The sequence below is a fragment of the Blastomyces gilchristii genome, assembly GCF_000003855.2.
Source record: "Blastomyces gilchristii SLH14081 genomic scaffold supercont1.5, whole genome shotgun sequence".
Taxonomy (NCBI): Eukaryota; Fungi; Ascomycota; class Eurotiomycetes; order Onygenales; family Ajellomycetaceae; genus Blastomyces; species Blastomyces gilchristii.
Window position 1 is genome coordinate 1,743,193 of NW_003101678.1, and position 16,357 is coordinate 1,759,549.

Below are 16,357 nucleotides of genomic sequence, written 5' to 3' on the forward strand. Positions count from 1 at the left end.
GCTCCGCCATGCAATGGGGTCACCTGCTATGTAGATGATATAATCAGTGATTAAATGAGATTCTGAATCCCTACCAGCTCAATCAGCATCTGTGTATGCTACAGATTTAATTTCAGCACCTCTGTGATAGGTTATATCTTCATTGATTGAACTCTGTAGATATCAGAGTGTATACTTGTATGCAGCCCAGTTCTTTGATATAGACTGAGAGCTCAATTATTCAAGGAATCCTGTGATGAAGCTCATATCAGAATGTGTATTGAATGCCAGATATTGCAGAGATCTGATTCCAGATTGATAGAATTGTAGAGTAAATTCTGCTATGTATACAATCAGTTTCTTATCATCATTTATAAAATCAACATTCTTCTTCATAGAAGTGAATGTAGAATAACAGTCATTTATTGAGAACTTCTTCAGAAGATTTCTTACAAAGAGAGATTAAGATAATATCAATGAAGTTGAATCTTTATCAATCTTCATTTCTAGATAGTGATTGAAATTCTCTACATTCTTGATTTTGTAATTAGCAGTGATTTCAGCTTTGACCCAGTTCAGATCATCAATCTTCAAGCTGTAGAAATGAACATTATTCATATAGATGATTATATAGATCTGTCTTTCATTATGAATAAATAGTCTGATATTATAGAGACTGATACAGAAGCCTGAGTGTAATAGCATCTTTTACAGCTTCTTATATTATAAGAGTGCTGCTTGCTTAAGACTGTAGAGTCTCTGCATTAATTCACACACAAGATCATCATAGTCTTCACAGAATTCTGTGAGTTGATTCATATATATTCATTCATCAGCAGGTAGTTGAGTATTTAAAAAAGCAGTTATCATATCAATCTGCAGAACATATCATCCCCAGGATACTGAGATTGTCATGAGAGCTTATAAGATGAATGCAGAGACAACAAGTGCAAAGATTCTTAAGTAATTGACTTTCTTCTATTAAAGATTTTCCCAGACAACTCAGTGAGTCTTATAGCAGATAATCTCACTCATATTATTGAACTTTTTGTCAAATACTCATTGACTATGAAGAATACTCATTTGTGATGTTCTCTCTATCAGTTATTAGATCTCTATCTGTTTTAAACAGTTGATCTCTTTAACACAGATCTTGTAATAATACTTTCATTTCATGAAAGCTTTGATGTGTATGAGGTTTTTCAGGATCAGAAGTGCAGTGATCTCAGAATTAGAAGATAGATCTTCAAGACTGTCTCTCACTGAAGCTTCCCTCACTATAGTGATATTTCTTGTAGATGTTGAAGAATCATCAGATTCAACTGTGAATTTCAGAGAGTTCAGTGTATTCTGCACTAAAAAGATAGATATTCTTGCAGAGATATCATAGTCAATCCATCAATTATTAGTGAGTATGAGAAATAATGAACACTCAGATCAGATTTTCTCATCAATGAACAGATTATCAATTGATGAATCAGGAATTGCTGCAGTCTCTTGACAGACTGCAGTGAATAGATCTGATATCACTGAAGAAATCACTGCAGCCGCTTTACAGACTGCATTGAGTAGGACCTTTGAGTGGTTTGTTATCAGTATTGATGAATTGACAAGATGAAGGTTCTTCTGAAAGATGATGTCTTTTGATATGTATAAATGCCTGTTGAAGAGATTCACTAATCTGTAATTAATAAAATCATCATATTTCATAAAAATCAACTCTTTGAAACAGGAAGTCATCTTATTAATGAGCTTGGAGACTATTTTCAAGAATGCTTTGTAACCTCATTGATGAATGCTACATGCAGAAGGTAGAGCTCTAAGCCAGGTCTCATACAGTGTAATCAGCTTTGTATTTTCAGAGTTCTCATACAATATTGCTGAGATTGGCATAAGATTAAGCAGCTCTGTGACTGTAATAACTGTCTCACTTCACATCTTTTTCAAAGCTGAAGAGTCTATTAATAGTAATCAGAACTTCTCAATGATCAAACTGATTGATTATTCAGATACCTTATCTTGCTGTAAAGTATGAGAAAGAGTCAGCTCTCATTTTATATCTTCACTGAGCATATATGTTATGGCTGCATTTGAATTCAATTCTTCACAATCTGAGTGAATGATTGCAATGCCATGTTCTAGCAGATTCTTGATGAATTGATTGAAGATCTGTAGATATCTCAATATCTCATTCTTGTATTTCAATAGAAATATTCACCTTATTCAGATAGCATCATCTGTTATCATTATTGCAAGCTTCTTGTCAGCATATAATGATATATTATTTTCAGTCTCAAGGGTCTCATCATCACTGAATATACTCACTTAAACCTTCAAGGCCTTGCAGATGGCACAACATGGTGTGGAATCCTTGTAGAAAGTATATTTCTGTTTAGTCTTAACATATATGACACAGAATGATAATTTTTTCAGGCTGATAATGATAATATTAAATTGCAGGTCTCTGATCATCTTTAATATACTATTTTCACTGATATAATCAAGTTGATGATGCCACTCATCTATTGAAAGCTGTTTCAGAAGAACTGCAGATAATTGAGATGAAGATGAGATAATAAAGAAATCAGTATCTGAATTCTTAGAGTTTATTAACTGTTCAATCTTCTCACAGCTGAAAGGTCTCAAAGATCCTGCATTTGAATCATAATCTGTTGAGATTGTCTTTGGTTTCAGAACAGTCACATATGTCACTGCTTTATACATTGAGTTATTCATTATCTCATGAAATGTTGATGAGCTGTCAGATAGAATGTAAATATTATTATGAAGCAGATTAGCATAGAAGATATCACTGTTAATAGATAACAGAAACTCAAAGTAGTTCTCAGTATTAACTTGTATATTACAGTGAATATAGCTCTGATATTTCATAAGCTCAGCAGAGATCAGATTTGCAGATAGTTCTGACATGTAGTATACATGATTGAATTCTATTAATCTTTCACTCACTGAGATGAATGCAGTGCTGACACTCTGAACCTTCAGAATGATCTTATTAATCACTTGAACTGTTGAATCATTGATTGCTATAAGTTCTGAAAATCATGATCTATCACTTGCTATGTGGCATTCAGTATCACTATCTCATATAGTGAGAGAATTCTTGTGAGATTTCATGAAACAGACTGATACATTGATAACCTCTGTGAGGTTTGTCATCTGATAGGTCTCTGATTCATCTGTAATAAATAGTTAAGTTCTATTCTCACTATTGTTCTTTTTCTTCTTTTCCTTGAATTTCTTTATTCTCACAGTATTGTTTATTCTTTAATTATTCAGAGCACTGTCTGAATTGATCAATTAATAGATGTTAAAATGAGATCTCTCACATTCAGAACATATAGATGAATTTCTTGATTCTCACTGATTTCAGAAGCTCTCTTCAGTACTATTATAATCATGTTCAGTATGGTCTTCACGGGCTGAATTCAATGTATTGTTGTTATTAGAATTGATAGATGTAGTGATCATTGTATCTGTTGTAGTGAAGTTAACCGCAGAATCTGTATTCTGTAGATTCTTTTTATCTTTTGAAGAATCAAGCCGCGAATAGATCTTCTTCATGAGAAGATTAACATTCAATATCACAGCTGTGAATTTGAAATCCTGTATCTTCTCAATCTTCTTCTGAACATAATTCCTTCAATTGTTAAGTAGAACTGAATAGAAGGTATCAAATATTCATGCATCTGAGAGAGAAGCATTCATCATCTTCAATTTCATGATGACAGACTGAAACTTATCAAAGAATGTATGTAGATTAATGATCTGTGTGCCACTAAGTGACATGAATTCCAGAACTGCCTCACAGTGTAACTGTGTTTTTGAGACAGAGTATTCCTGTTTAATCGCATTTCAGAGGGTATAAGCAATCCGATTTTCATCATATTTGAAGAAACATAATCTGACTTCTGCACTCAAGGAGTTTGAGATGAATGTGTAGAGTCACCGGTTTCTGGCATCTCAGAATGATGCTCATTCATCATCTCTTTATATAGGGTTCTGAATCTGTCATTTCTTTATCATATATCAACACTGTGCATCAATCAGTTTCACTTTCATGAAGATGCTTTATGTAGTGTAATTAGATGTGTCAGTTAGACTGTTTAGTCTCATAGTATTCTTGACATCTTTCTTGAATTGAGAGATTGCCTTGCCAACACAGCTATCTGATTCATAAAGATTGAATTCCAACCTTTCACTGAGATTAGAATTCCATGTGACTGTAGAGGTGATGACAGAATGATTGTTAATATTCTGTGATCAATCTGTAGAGAATCTCTGTTAATGAAGTTTTTCCAGTTGTAGTTTGAGTTCTAGAACTCTACATCTCTTCTTCTTCATCTCAAATGTCATCTTGAGATGTTTCATCTGTTGATCTGATATTGTCTCACTCAAATGATAGATATCTGAGTGTTCATTATTCTTGTCAAGAGAACCAGCTTCATCAAGCTGTCAAGTAGATTGAGAGGCCGGCCTGATCATGTCAGGAGCTGTATTCAAACCAGCTTTGAATTGAGAGAGTGTTTCAGAGCATTTATCAATGAAGCTTTCAAAGGCTTCAGAAGAATGTTCACTGACAGAGTGTGAGTGTGAAGAATCATCATCATCAACTGCAACTGACTCAGTGAAAAGAACACAAGATCATGAACATGTATATGAGCAAGATCATAATGAATCTGTCATCTTGATATTCATTTATTGAATTCTTGTCAATATTGTTCTCTTTTTCTTTCTTTTTTGCAATGTGATGCATTTTCTGCAAGTCTCTTTTTTAAGTGAGTGGTAGTATTATTGATCAACAAGATCTCAAACACATTAATACTGATAGAATAAGACAATTTTATCTCCTGATGAGTGTATCAAATGAAGCAGTAGTTAAATAATGATTATATCAATAAGAAATCCTGAATTGGCAGTGATTTTATGCAAAACAGGTCTCATAACCTGTGAAAGATGTAAAGCTTGTGTGATTGAAAGATTGCTAGCTTTGTGGAAAGTTATATGATGAAAGGATTAGTAAGCCAGGTCACGTGACCTGACATATTACTTATCAGATTTTAGAATGTCAGAATATTTTATCATTACAGTATAGCTGTGACAGAATTTTCATTTATATCAGTATCATCAAATATTTTAACCTGAGTTGCAAAATTGATATATATCTTTATTTTTTAGAATCAGTTTCTAGTTTTTCAATCTGAAGTTTTCAATTCAATATCTTTAACTAATGAATATTCAACTTATGTTTCATATATCATTATTCTCACTCAGAGAATTGATTAAAGTCAATGATTATCTGTGCTCAGTAAAAAACCAGAAAGAACTTTTCAGTGATAAATGAATCACAGAAGTATTTAAAGATAATTAATTCTTTATAGCAGTTATGCAATCTGATTATCACTGAACTTTCTCTGCTCTTTGTCTTCTCTCATTGAAAATGATTCTATATTAATAAATGATTAGCTAAGTTGATCAAAAAAATTTTAATATCTCACTGAAAAGTTTTAAATTCTTCTAAGATATTTCACTGAAAAGTTGATATATTTACTAAAATCTAATACTACTTGTCTTCATTTCTTTGAGAGTTCAGAACTTTCATGTTTTAATCATATTCAGCATCATCATTCTGCTGAATGAAAAGATATATGATATTTTATTCTTTGTTTTTATCACACTTATAACTGTTCAATTCAAATTATCTTTGTTGAATGAAAGAAAATACATTTATTTTATCTTCAGACACAGACACTGCTCTGTCAGCTGAATTTTCTTCTCATATATTTCTGCATTCAGATGCCGGGTTCAGTGATGCCTTTTTAACAGACTGTTTAATATCAGTGATGAGTTTGACTTCTTCTCATTTGACTGATATTTATCATTGCTGTTATTATATTCAGTCTATGTTCAGATATATCAATATCAGATTTCTTTTAAAATCAGTGATTTGTTTCATTAAATCTATCAGATGAGAGAGTTTGAAGAGATCTAGTAGAACAGAATTCATGACAATATTCATTTTCAGAATCTTAATAGAACTCTGATAAATTTATGATATAAATAGAAATATAGTGATTTGATTCTTAATATCAAATTAATATAGATTGTTACTGATTGTAACTCTTATTAATATATTTCTTTTCAGTAATTCAATCTCATCTCTTTATTTTATCAAGACTGCTTATTCACTTTATTCATATCTTTTCAACTATGCAACTTTTTTCTACAAATCATATCAGAAAGCAAAATGTTATATCTGTTTAATTAAAATCTAAAACACTATCTACTATCTATCTCTAGACAAGAATCTGGGAATGATTAATTGAAATTTCAACATCAGAGTCTCTCTTTTCTGAAAACTGTAAATGAAGATTTTACTGACAGTGATTCAGATAATAATACTTTCAGTAAAGAAGTATTACTATTCTCAGTAAGTTTATCACTTTTGATATCTCTATTATTATAAAAACTAACATTCTCTAAAGATAGAGTCATATAATAAGAATGATGCTGATAATATTAAGTATGATAAGTGACTTTTGAAAGCAGCTGCTGAGAAGAATATTTCTGAAAATAATGATCAAGAGAATTCTGATGAGTCAGTTACTAATAATATTAAAATACTAGCTGCTGATACAATTGCTGTTACTATTACTAATCAATTTATTAATTCTGATTCAGTAATTAATATATCTTATAAACATAGTAACTTTGAAATGAATTTATTTATTCTGATAATGAGACTTTGAGCTGAAGAGTCAGATATTTTCTGAAAAAACTACAAATTACTACTACAAATTCTGTGTTTATTAAAGAATATATCACTGATAAGTCTGCTCTCTGAAGGTCTATCAACTCTGAAAAAGCAATACAGAGCATAATTTCTGATTTTATCAGTTAAGAAAATCTTAATTTCAATAGTGTTATTAATATAAATATCAACTCTGAGTTCTGCTCAGAAAAATCTCACTGAATTCTTTCTGAGATTACTCTACTTTTAAAATCTGATTCTCTTTATATCTGCTCTTCTCAAATCCTCAACTTTTCAGTGATAAATGTATATAGAAATAGCAGAAATTATCAACAATCTCACAGAGTTATAACAATCTCACAGTTGAGAGAGCTCAGTCAAATATTATTCTAATAACTTTGTATAATATTCATTAAATAAACCTATTTTTCCTTTCAATTTTATTTGATATCAGTGTGGAAATCTTGAATACTTTTATAAATCAGAGTTGAATAATATATCTCACATTGAAAGAGTGTATTTTATCAGATATAATCACTGAGATTCAGATATAAGATCTTATATAATAGTTCTGAAAGTTTAAGAAGCTATTCACTATACTTCACAGACTGTACAAAGATTATCATTCTTAAATTCATTATTTAGTCTCTTTGAAATAATTACAATGAAGAATGAGATGAAATATATCTCAATTATTCAAGGTCCCAATGAACTTAATATTTACATAAATACAGTATTTGAATCAGATTCTAATCTATTAGTATATAAGAGTCAAGATCAGTATTTTCTTCACTAAGTTATAAGAATCAAAACTGAACTTATTGAGATATGACTATATTACAAATCTTTACTAATTCAGACTGAGTTGAAAATTGCAGTATATAATTAAGATCTTTTGAAAAGTATATTTTATTCTGATATACAAGTTATTTCTCTATCATATCAATTATTTATTAATGAATTTGATTTATATCAGAACATGTACTAAAACTTGATGAGTTTTTATATAATTTCTACACTAAGTGCTGTTAAGTGTTTAAAGTGAAATAATATTTTTACTCTAATCTTTGATTCTTATAATATCAATTTTCTCAATACTGTTACTGTATTATTGTATAACTTATCTACATTAAATTGTAAAAGAGTTATGATGAATATCAGTGAAGAAAAGATAAGAATTATTATATCTTATATTATATTTCTTAGAAATATGCTGCAGTAAAATAGTAATACAGAAATTAAAGAAGTAACTGTAAGAAGATCATGTTAAACTGCTTTATTAATAATAAAAATCAGCTGAATCTGAACTATTATCTACATAATAATAACTGATTTTATCATCATATATAATATCTTCAGTCTAAACTGAATAATCTACTGAATCTCATATATAGAGAGTAAATATATCAAGAGTAGAGTATAACAGCTAGACTGACTGTGTGACTGTATCTGAGACCAGAATTAGATTTTTTAACAGTCTCATTATCAATTCAACTGATTTCATTACACAGTTTTAACATTAGATAGTAGTTTCATACTGTCTCAGTGAGACTTACTGTCTACTCTTATTATATTTTTCAAATAAGATCATGATTTTCACTTCTCAATTTAAATTATTTTTATTGCTTTAAATGACTTTAAATCTTATTTGAGTATTATCAAAAAGTGTTACTTTTAAAAAAATTAACAATAGTCTAAAAAAAACCTTAAAATGTCTAAAAATAGTAACTTTATGCCAAGAATGAAACTAAATGAGATCAAATGAATCACTTTCTCATTTTTTTCAAGTCATGATTTCATTTTAAGATCTGATATATAGTCACTTTACATGTTTTTTTAATGACTAGTATCAGTGAAATTCATGCTAAGAAATGTATGAGATCAGATCGAATGAGATCAAACATGAAATTCATGATCTCAGCGGTCAGTCTAATAACAGCACAGATAGTATCTCTTTTTCAAATATATTTAAGTTTGAATTTAATCTTCTTTTTTTCTTCTAATTTATATTATAGTGAGTTCACTGAAATATTAAAAATTTCATACTTATTACTAATCTGCTCTATCTTATTACTATATAATTAGCTAGAATACTTTTAAATATTACAGATATTCTCTTTTTCTTATAATTGAAATTGTTTACAGTCACTGATTACTTATCTCAAGAAATATTAACTTCAGAAGTATATTTAAGTCTTAATTATTATATCTCTTATCTTACAGTGTATGCTCAGAGAGAAATGACTTAGTTTAGTAATTTAGTAAATTATTTCAATAACATTTTCAGCAGTAAATTAATCACTCATTAATCTTATTATTTAAATATATATAGTTATTATAAGAAGTAATAGTCTATTAATATCTTAATTACTGAGAGAAAATAATTCTGAAGTAACTTATTAAATTATACTAAGAGCTTATTAATAACTATAATTTTTTATTAAAGTAGTAGTCAGAGTAGTAGTAATATTTAAGTTATTTCAAGCTAATTCAGTTATTAATTATCAGTTATTTTCTGCTTTAACTATAAGTACTGTTATTATACATATCAGTAATTATACAAAAAAAGCAAAGCTTATATAATATATAAAGAGATAGCTGAATATGTATATTAATTTATACTATATTAAGTAGATTAAAGAATATACAGTATTTAATAACTGTAATATTCTAATAGAAGAGAATAACTATTAAGACTTTAAAAATCTAGTGTAGTGAATAAATTATTAAGATATAAAAAAGATATTACTTTTACAGAAGAGTGTTCACTGAACTTTATAACTAATATTAAGAGATTTCTTTAACAGCTCTGATATATATCTAATACAGAAGATTCAAGATTTATATACAGTTTATTCAGCACTATTCAATAATCTGTTAAGAATAAATAAAGAAATTAAAGATAAGAATGATAATTCACTGAACTACTCTATTAAGTTAAAGTTAATAATAGATTATATTACTTCAAAGATTTTTAATTATCTATTATTAAGTAAGATATCAGAGAAAATTAGTATATAATTTATAAATCTCTTTAAGCTTGAATTACTTCATTTATTTCTTAATAAGCTATAAGAATTCTATAACACTGATTAAAATAAGTTCTCAGTTTTAAAATTAAATTATTATTCAATACTTTTCTATAATAAGTTAATATTCTCAGTTTAATATATCTATTCAATTAATCAATTAATTAATTAATTAATCAGTTATTAACTTATTAATATATAAACTAGAGATTATATTCACTGAATCTCTCTTATAAAAGAGAATATTATTTAATATTAAGAGACAGAGCTTAGCTGAATTATAATTATATTTATTTATAAAATAAGAGAAGTTAAGTAAATTTTCTTTATACTTATTTCTCTATATTACATTATACATGATTATCTACTGAATCTGCTGATTTTATAAGAGAATTCTGATAATTACACTATTATTAAACTATCAGTAGTTTGAAAGATAGTATTATATAATATTCTGATACAGAATAGTAATAAAAATAATAATTATTTAATATATAAGTCTCAGATAATAAGATATTTATATTATAATTAAAATATCTTATTTCTTTAAATAGAATAGATAGTTAATGAATAGTAGCTGTTATACTGAGTAATAGATAACTAACTAGCTTAATAGTATTAATTTCACTGATAGAATAGTATACAGTATTTTATATTATCTTAGTAGTATTCTGATAATAATATCTGTCAATTACACAGTTACTGAGTAGTATTATGATAATATTAGAAAGTTCTACACTGTCTCAACACCATCTTGACATTTAATATTCAGCAATGTGTCACTGAATAAATGATGGAACATGTGTTACAATCAGCGACACGTGACACGGGTGGAATGGTGGATCCACAGTGTAATCAACCGTAAATTAACCCTACGTTCTTCTCATATGGAGAATTTACCACTCACCACTCAGCATCCGGAAATTCTAATTTTCCGGATGCACTATTTCTTCTTTGGCGCAAAGCATGATTTATATCAACCACGAACAAACGACGCATGTACAACAGAAAATCAAACAGGGCCTTGCATCTGATAGAGAAGAGTAAATACAGGCTGTCAACATATTTCAAACCATAATCATCATCTGATAACCTTGAACATGTGCAGTTGGGTTTTGTGGAATCAATTTCCTAAAATTCTCACTCAAGCTCTGCACAAGAAGGGAGCTGAACAGAAGGAGAAAGTGTGAAGCAAGTGCCTTTTTCAGTCAGCTGCTGCAACTGTTCCAGCTCCACTTCCATCCTATTCAGTCTTGAATCCATTTCCTTAACTTCCCGCTGAAGTTGAGTAATTTCAGCATGGAGAGATTCACTACAATCTTGCTTCAGATGACAGCAGAGATGCAGCTTGAGATTTTTCTTTCTGATAAATCCTTCACCTGAGTTGTGATTACAATCTGAATAACAACACATCCACTTTTTCTTCTTGCTGTTCATTTGATGAATATCATATTGATGACAGTGCAGGCCACCTAAGGAGGTAAACCCTAGTCCCTTGTTACAAGCTGGGTTTGTGCACTTATATGAATGATCATGTTTATCCATGTGCTTGCTGTTAAAAGATAGTTAACACATAGATTTCTAAAGACATAGGAACTGTAGCACAAAGGAGGCGGTACATACTTCCACTCATTGAGTCTCTTGAAGTATGGGATATTCTCATGGCAATCTGGGTGATCACAGTATATCTGGTCGGCGGCATTTTTGAATGGCTCACTTGTTCGCCTTGCAGCTAGCATGACTGGCAGCATTTTGATTTCTTTGGGGATGAGAATATCTGTCGTGGTCTCTGGGCTTTCACTTATTTGAGAACTTGGATATAACAGCTCTTGTTCAAACCCAATTTCTCTTTGTTCTTTGTGACTGAAGAAATATTTTGATCAACAAGACAGGTAATCACACTGCGACTATTGCGATCATCCAGAGGACAACCCAGAAGGCAATGTGAAGCAAGATAAAAGGAAGGGTAAAAACTAGAAACCAGCTTAAAAGTCTTTTGGAACGGGGGCCGAGGAGATGATTGAGATTGGTTGCTTGTTTTGGATTCTGTGATTCCATACCAGCTAGCGTTGTTTCCGACGTACAGAATAAGAGATGGGAGAAGAGTGGGTGCAAAGCCTCTATTTATGGAGCCTAGCAAGAGACACAGCAGTGTCCAGGGGGCAAGCCAGCCTTACCTTGATCACACTGCTTCCTGTCCGGGGAACTCAGACTTAAATTTGGCTCCCGGGATTTGCTAGCACAGAGACCATGGACAAACAGCCTGGAACCCATCATCGCTATCTGGTATGATACTCTTCGCTTCGCCCAACTGGAACCAATATTTGCATGGCCTTTGATACCCAATAAACCACGAAGCTACAGGAGGGCTGAGTGCATTATGTACAGTACCAATCATTTACATGCGCCAGGAGCATTTTCACCAAGCAACGACTTAATAGTCTGCCACAGGATTTTGTCTATGCGCATCAATATATCATACAAATTTAAACTGTGTTAACTGTTTGCCCCTCAATCATTCTTCACTACAAATGTTCTATGTTGGCATCCTCAGGTTCCATTTCATAGCAAATTAAAGTCACCAACCACCAACGAATATCGCACAAAAAACAACGCAAAACTCCTTTCTCAAACATCACTTTTCCCACTGCCGTAGCCAATTCTGCGCTAATAACATACTGATGTTTGCATTTAATTCAGATGTCTCCGTTTCCCAATGGTTCCTCAAGAAGATAGCCCCGCGTCAGTGAAGGTGCTGAATATCTTCGAATGTAACAGCAGAAAGAAGAGGAAGGTTGTTCACATCACAAGATGCGAACCTAAGAAGAAAACCCCTATCCTGGGGGGAGATTCCGGACAGAGTGGCTTCGATAGTGCCTGTATCTTCAGCCGCGGGTAGGACACTTTCTCCAACATGATAGATTCTATAGGAGCCTAAAAACCGGCGATAGATCATTTCCGTCCAATAATGCTTGCCTATGTCGTCCTTGGTTTTCATCATGTTCAGTTCTTGGTCCAGAGCCTCTCGAATCCTCTGAATTGCTGCAGCGAAGGGTTGATTATGCGAGATACTAGCATTGAGAAGATCATGGTAGATAGCACCAGGAGATTGGTATTTATTTAAGGTGCGTGTATGTCTGCCAGGCACTGACACTGCGTCAAGGATCTCATTACTTGTAATTCGGACTTTAGGTCTCGGGTTGTCATTTTCCCAAATTATCTCAATCCCGTCATCGGCCGCGGAGCATATTAAGAGACTATCTGAGAGGTGCTTCTCTGCCTCCTCCGTGGTAATACCCTCAGCGTATAACGGTGATTTGTTGAGGTCGAGAGTAAAGTCAGCCATGCTGTAGTGAATTGAGGAATTCTGTAGACGTAGGTTCTTGATATCCGTGAGCGGATGACGAATAGCAAAGACTCCAACACTGGCGCAAAGTAGTATGACATTTCCCATTGATGTGAAGTCTGGGTTTAAGGCTTTATTCTGTGATTTCCTCAAAAGCCTGTTCTGCAGTGACTCATGCTGTGTCTTCAGTATCTCAGTGGACAAGTCCAAGTGATCGAATTGCTTGAACTCATCGAGGCAGTAGCAGAGTTGAGCATAATCATTGATATCAAGCTCGCGGGACCGGGACCATATCAATTCCCAATCACTCTTTGTTCAAGACATAACTTCTGCTAGCTTTCCGCGAAGTGATCTAACCTTTGGGGGGTCGACTCCAAGAAGAGTCACACACAAAGAAAGAAGCCTTCTAAAAGCATTCAGGCACTCCCTTTCATGCGTCCCAGCCTCGGCTGTACAGTGGGTAGGGGTATTAGGAGGTGGTTTGGGGGGTGTAGTTGCCATTGCGGTACCTGATAGATTGTTATTGTGAGCAAACCCCGATATGTGCATTGTGGTATGTAAGGTATTCCTTACCTGTCTTCTAGTGATAGTTTATAAAGCTGACAACTATATGCACATGCCTCGGAAATGGAAGAACTTCGGTAGTAGCAAGATTCTGGTTGAACAATCCAGGGCAGACATGCTGGGGCAATCAAGCATTCTTATACCAATCTGCCCAACTCTTACTACAGGGCTTACAAGGAAAACAAAATCAAAAATCAAAAATCAAAAACACTGCCAAGGTGGATCCGATACTGGGTATCAGAAACTGGAAATTAGGAACCTTAGCATAACCAGCCCATCACCGGAGATTGGGGATCGCTTTGAATAAGGGATTTTTATTTACAAACTTAAAAACATTGATTCGCGCTATGGACATGGCAAAATATATCACTTTAGGTCTTCTTCCAGTTGCTCCTTGTTTTCTTCACAAACAGCATGTAAACCACGCATCTGTATCTGAAGGTGCTCCAGGCCTCGACGAAGCTGATCACCTTCCGATGCATTACATAACGAATACGTAAGCTTGATCTGCTGTATATGTCCGTAGTCTTCCCAGAAGGCGGTTGTATGCCAAGTCCACTCTTTCAATTCGCAATCTTCCGCTATTCGCACAGCTAATGATGTAAAACTAGCCACCTTTTCAAACAATGAAGAAAGCTCGCAGAATGCTGCGGAAAAGTCTTGGAGATATTTTCGAATGTCATCAGATGCCTTGGAATCTTCTAGGTGCTGAAGAGGCTCTCTTAGTTTGGCAATGCTTTTCTCTATATCCTGTCTCGTTTGGAGCAACTCGTCGTAGAAAGATTCCTAATTAAGATAAGTATTAAGAACCAATAAAATTTACGAACGCGCTTAACTTACCATGATGAGAGAGAAACTTGAAGACGAAAATAGGCCTCCGTGAACGCCTTGATACTCTTCTTCGTGGTCTTGTGAGGCTCTCCGTTGCTTTCAAATTGTATTTTGCTATATGAAGAGAAAAAATAGTAAAATGTTGCAAGGTGACCTGCATTCGGACATGGTCATTCTTATAGCAGCAATATATTACAACCCGGAGTCCGGTCCAGATCCCAGCAGCAAAGACAAGTGCCATGTAATTGAAAAGCGAAAAATAGAAAATCTCCAACGTCTCAGGGATACTGGAACTGTACAAAAAGAACAGCCACTCCCCAATAGAACCCATGGACCTTGCGTAGCCTGGTTGTGCATTAGTATGTGCTACTAGCGGATATTTAGTATCCGATGTTCCGCACCGCCCAGCTGTGGCCTGGTCCCCTACTCTCCCGGCACGACACTCGACATGTGCTGAGAACTAAAAAGGGGTAAGTTTAATTAGGAGTTGCATTAGGCCGGAATCTGAATGAAGGGCTAATGCTGTGTTTACTTACCATAAAAAAATATCAGTGCAACCTAGAGCCTAACTGGTACGATTGAAGAGCAGCTTTCCCGTCACTACAAGCAATCAATTCATCATATCCCAGGTCCCGCCGATAGTCCCCCTCACATAATACAGTAAACTTCCCTGTTCTCAAGCTCAGCCGGTCTGGATAGTAAATTGAGGTCATCACCTTTATTTTCTGGAAGTTACTGTTAGATCATCACAGCAGAAACAGGAGAGGGTGTCACACTACAGGCAAATGTGCTGATTCAGGGCGAGTTGTCCGAATCTCATCTAGTTGTGTATAGTTTTCCCCGGTCATCGATGTGGCGCCGGTGCCAAAACCCACCAGGTTCTTTATCATCGCTATGGATCTGTCAAGACTTGGAGCGAAAGGGAAGCAACCCATGACTAGAGCAATGCAATTGACTTGGTGGATGCAATGCTATGGCAAAGGAATAATATATCAACGAAATTTGTGCTGCGGGAGCAAATTTTCCTCCTTGCGCGTAAGGCAATATCTTCGTGCAAGCCAACATGGATGACAAGCCCGTACTCGAACAAGGCAATGAGCGAGCGGTGAAGCATCTCTTATAGCCAAAACCAGTGAGGTTTGGCCATTTCGCATGCAGCATGTCGTTGTCGATGTATCAATCAAGAGGACCTTCTCATTCTGGCAAAGGTGCCAATAGCATACGACAGCGGAGGAGCAATGGGGCAAAGATCAAAATTGCGAGATACAATCCATGGAGCCGTTATTTGGCGCTCAATATCACCTTAATCGACAATCTAGGTCATCGTAGGTTGGCTCCTCAGTACCCATAGTCACTCCCACCCTGCTTGGTGTCTAGCGCGGTGTTACGGGTGGGCAATGAAACAGGAGAATCGATTGATATTGGTTAACATAGGAATTGCAAATAGCTAAAGCTAATTATCAATCACCTCGCCATGTGTATATCGCACTCGCCTTCGTGCTCTCGACAGAGTCTGGCACCCCTGGCAGCCTTGCATACTCCTGGTCGTTGGTATTTACTGTGGCAGCCGCCATCCCGCATGTACTGCAATAGCCTGCGGGATGAGCTCGACAGCAGCGTGGACCAGGCTGTGAAATCCAATGCTGTCCGCATTGGAAGAGTAGCTGTCGTCGACGTATCAACTAGGAGGACCTTCCAATTCTGGCAAAGAGGAGGCATAGCAGTGGAAGTTCGTCCAAGGGAAGCGATCTTGGCGCTATTGTCGTTTCTCTCAATTCGAATCGAGACATCATCGGAAATGCACCATAGGCGCAGCAGGGCAGTGATCTCCGTGGG

The 16,357-nt window shown here is 34.0% G+C and overlaps 3 protein-coding genes across 3 annotated transcripts; all 3 read right to left on the reverse strand.

Annotated features, from left to right (window-relative positions):
* Positions 1-10,800: 10,800 nt before the first annotated feature.
* On the reverse strand, positions 10,801-12,057 carry BDBG_03387 (C2H2 transcription factor; the record flags this gene model as incomplete). The annotated part of the gene is made up of 2 exons (XM_031721228.1): positions 10,801-11,159; positions 11,958-12,057. The coding sequence occupies 2 exons, from the start codon at positions 12,055-12,057 to the stop codon at positions 10,921-10,923; spliced, it is 339 nt and encodes a 112-aa protein (XP_031577711.1). The 3' UTR covers positions 10,801-10,920.
* Positions 12,058-12,420: 363 nt separating this feature from the next.
* Positions 12,421-13,675, reverse strand: BDBG_03388 (uncharacterized protein; the record flags this gene model as incomplete). The annotated part of the gene is made up of 2 exons (XM_002626178.2): positions 12,421-13,435; positions 13,484-13,675. The coding sequence occupies 2 exons, from the start codon at positions 13,673-13,675 to the stop codon at positions 12,524-12,526; spliced, it is 1,104 nt and encodes a 367-aa protein (XP_002626224.1). The 3' UTR covers positions 12,421-12,523.
* Positions 13,676-14,056: 381 nt separating this feature from the next.
* On the reverse strand, positions 14,057-14,762 carry BDBG_03389 (uncharacterized protein; the record flags this gene model as incomplete). The annotated part of the gene is made up of 3 exons (XM_002626179.2): positions 14,057-14,476; positions 14,531-14,617; positions 14,718-14,762. 3 exons carry the CDS (start codon positions 14,760-14,762, stop codon positions 14,057-14,059), a joined length of 552 nt encoding a protein of 183 aa, XP_002626225.2.
* Positions 14,763-16,357: the final 1,595 nt, after the last annotated feature.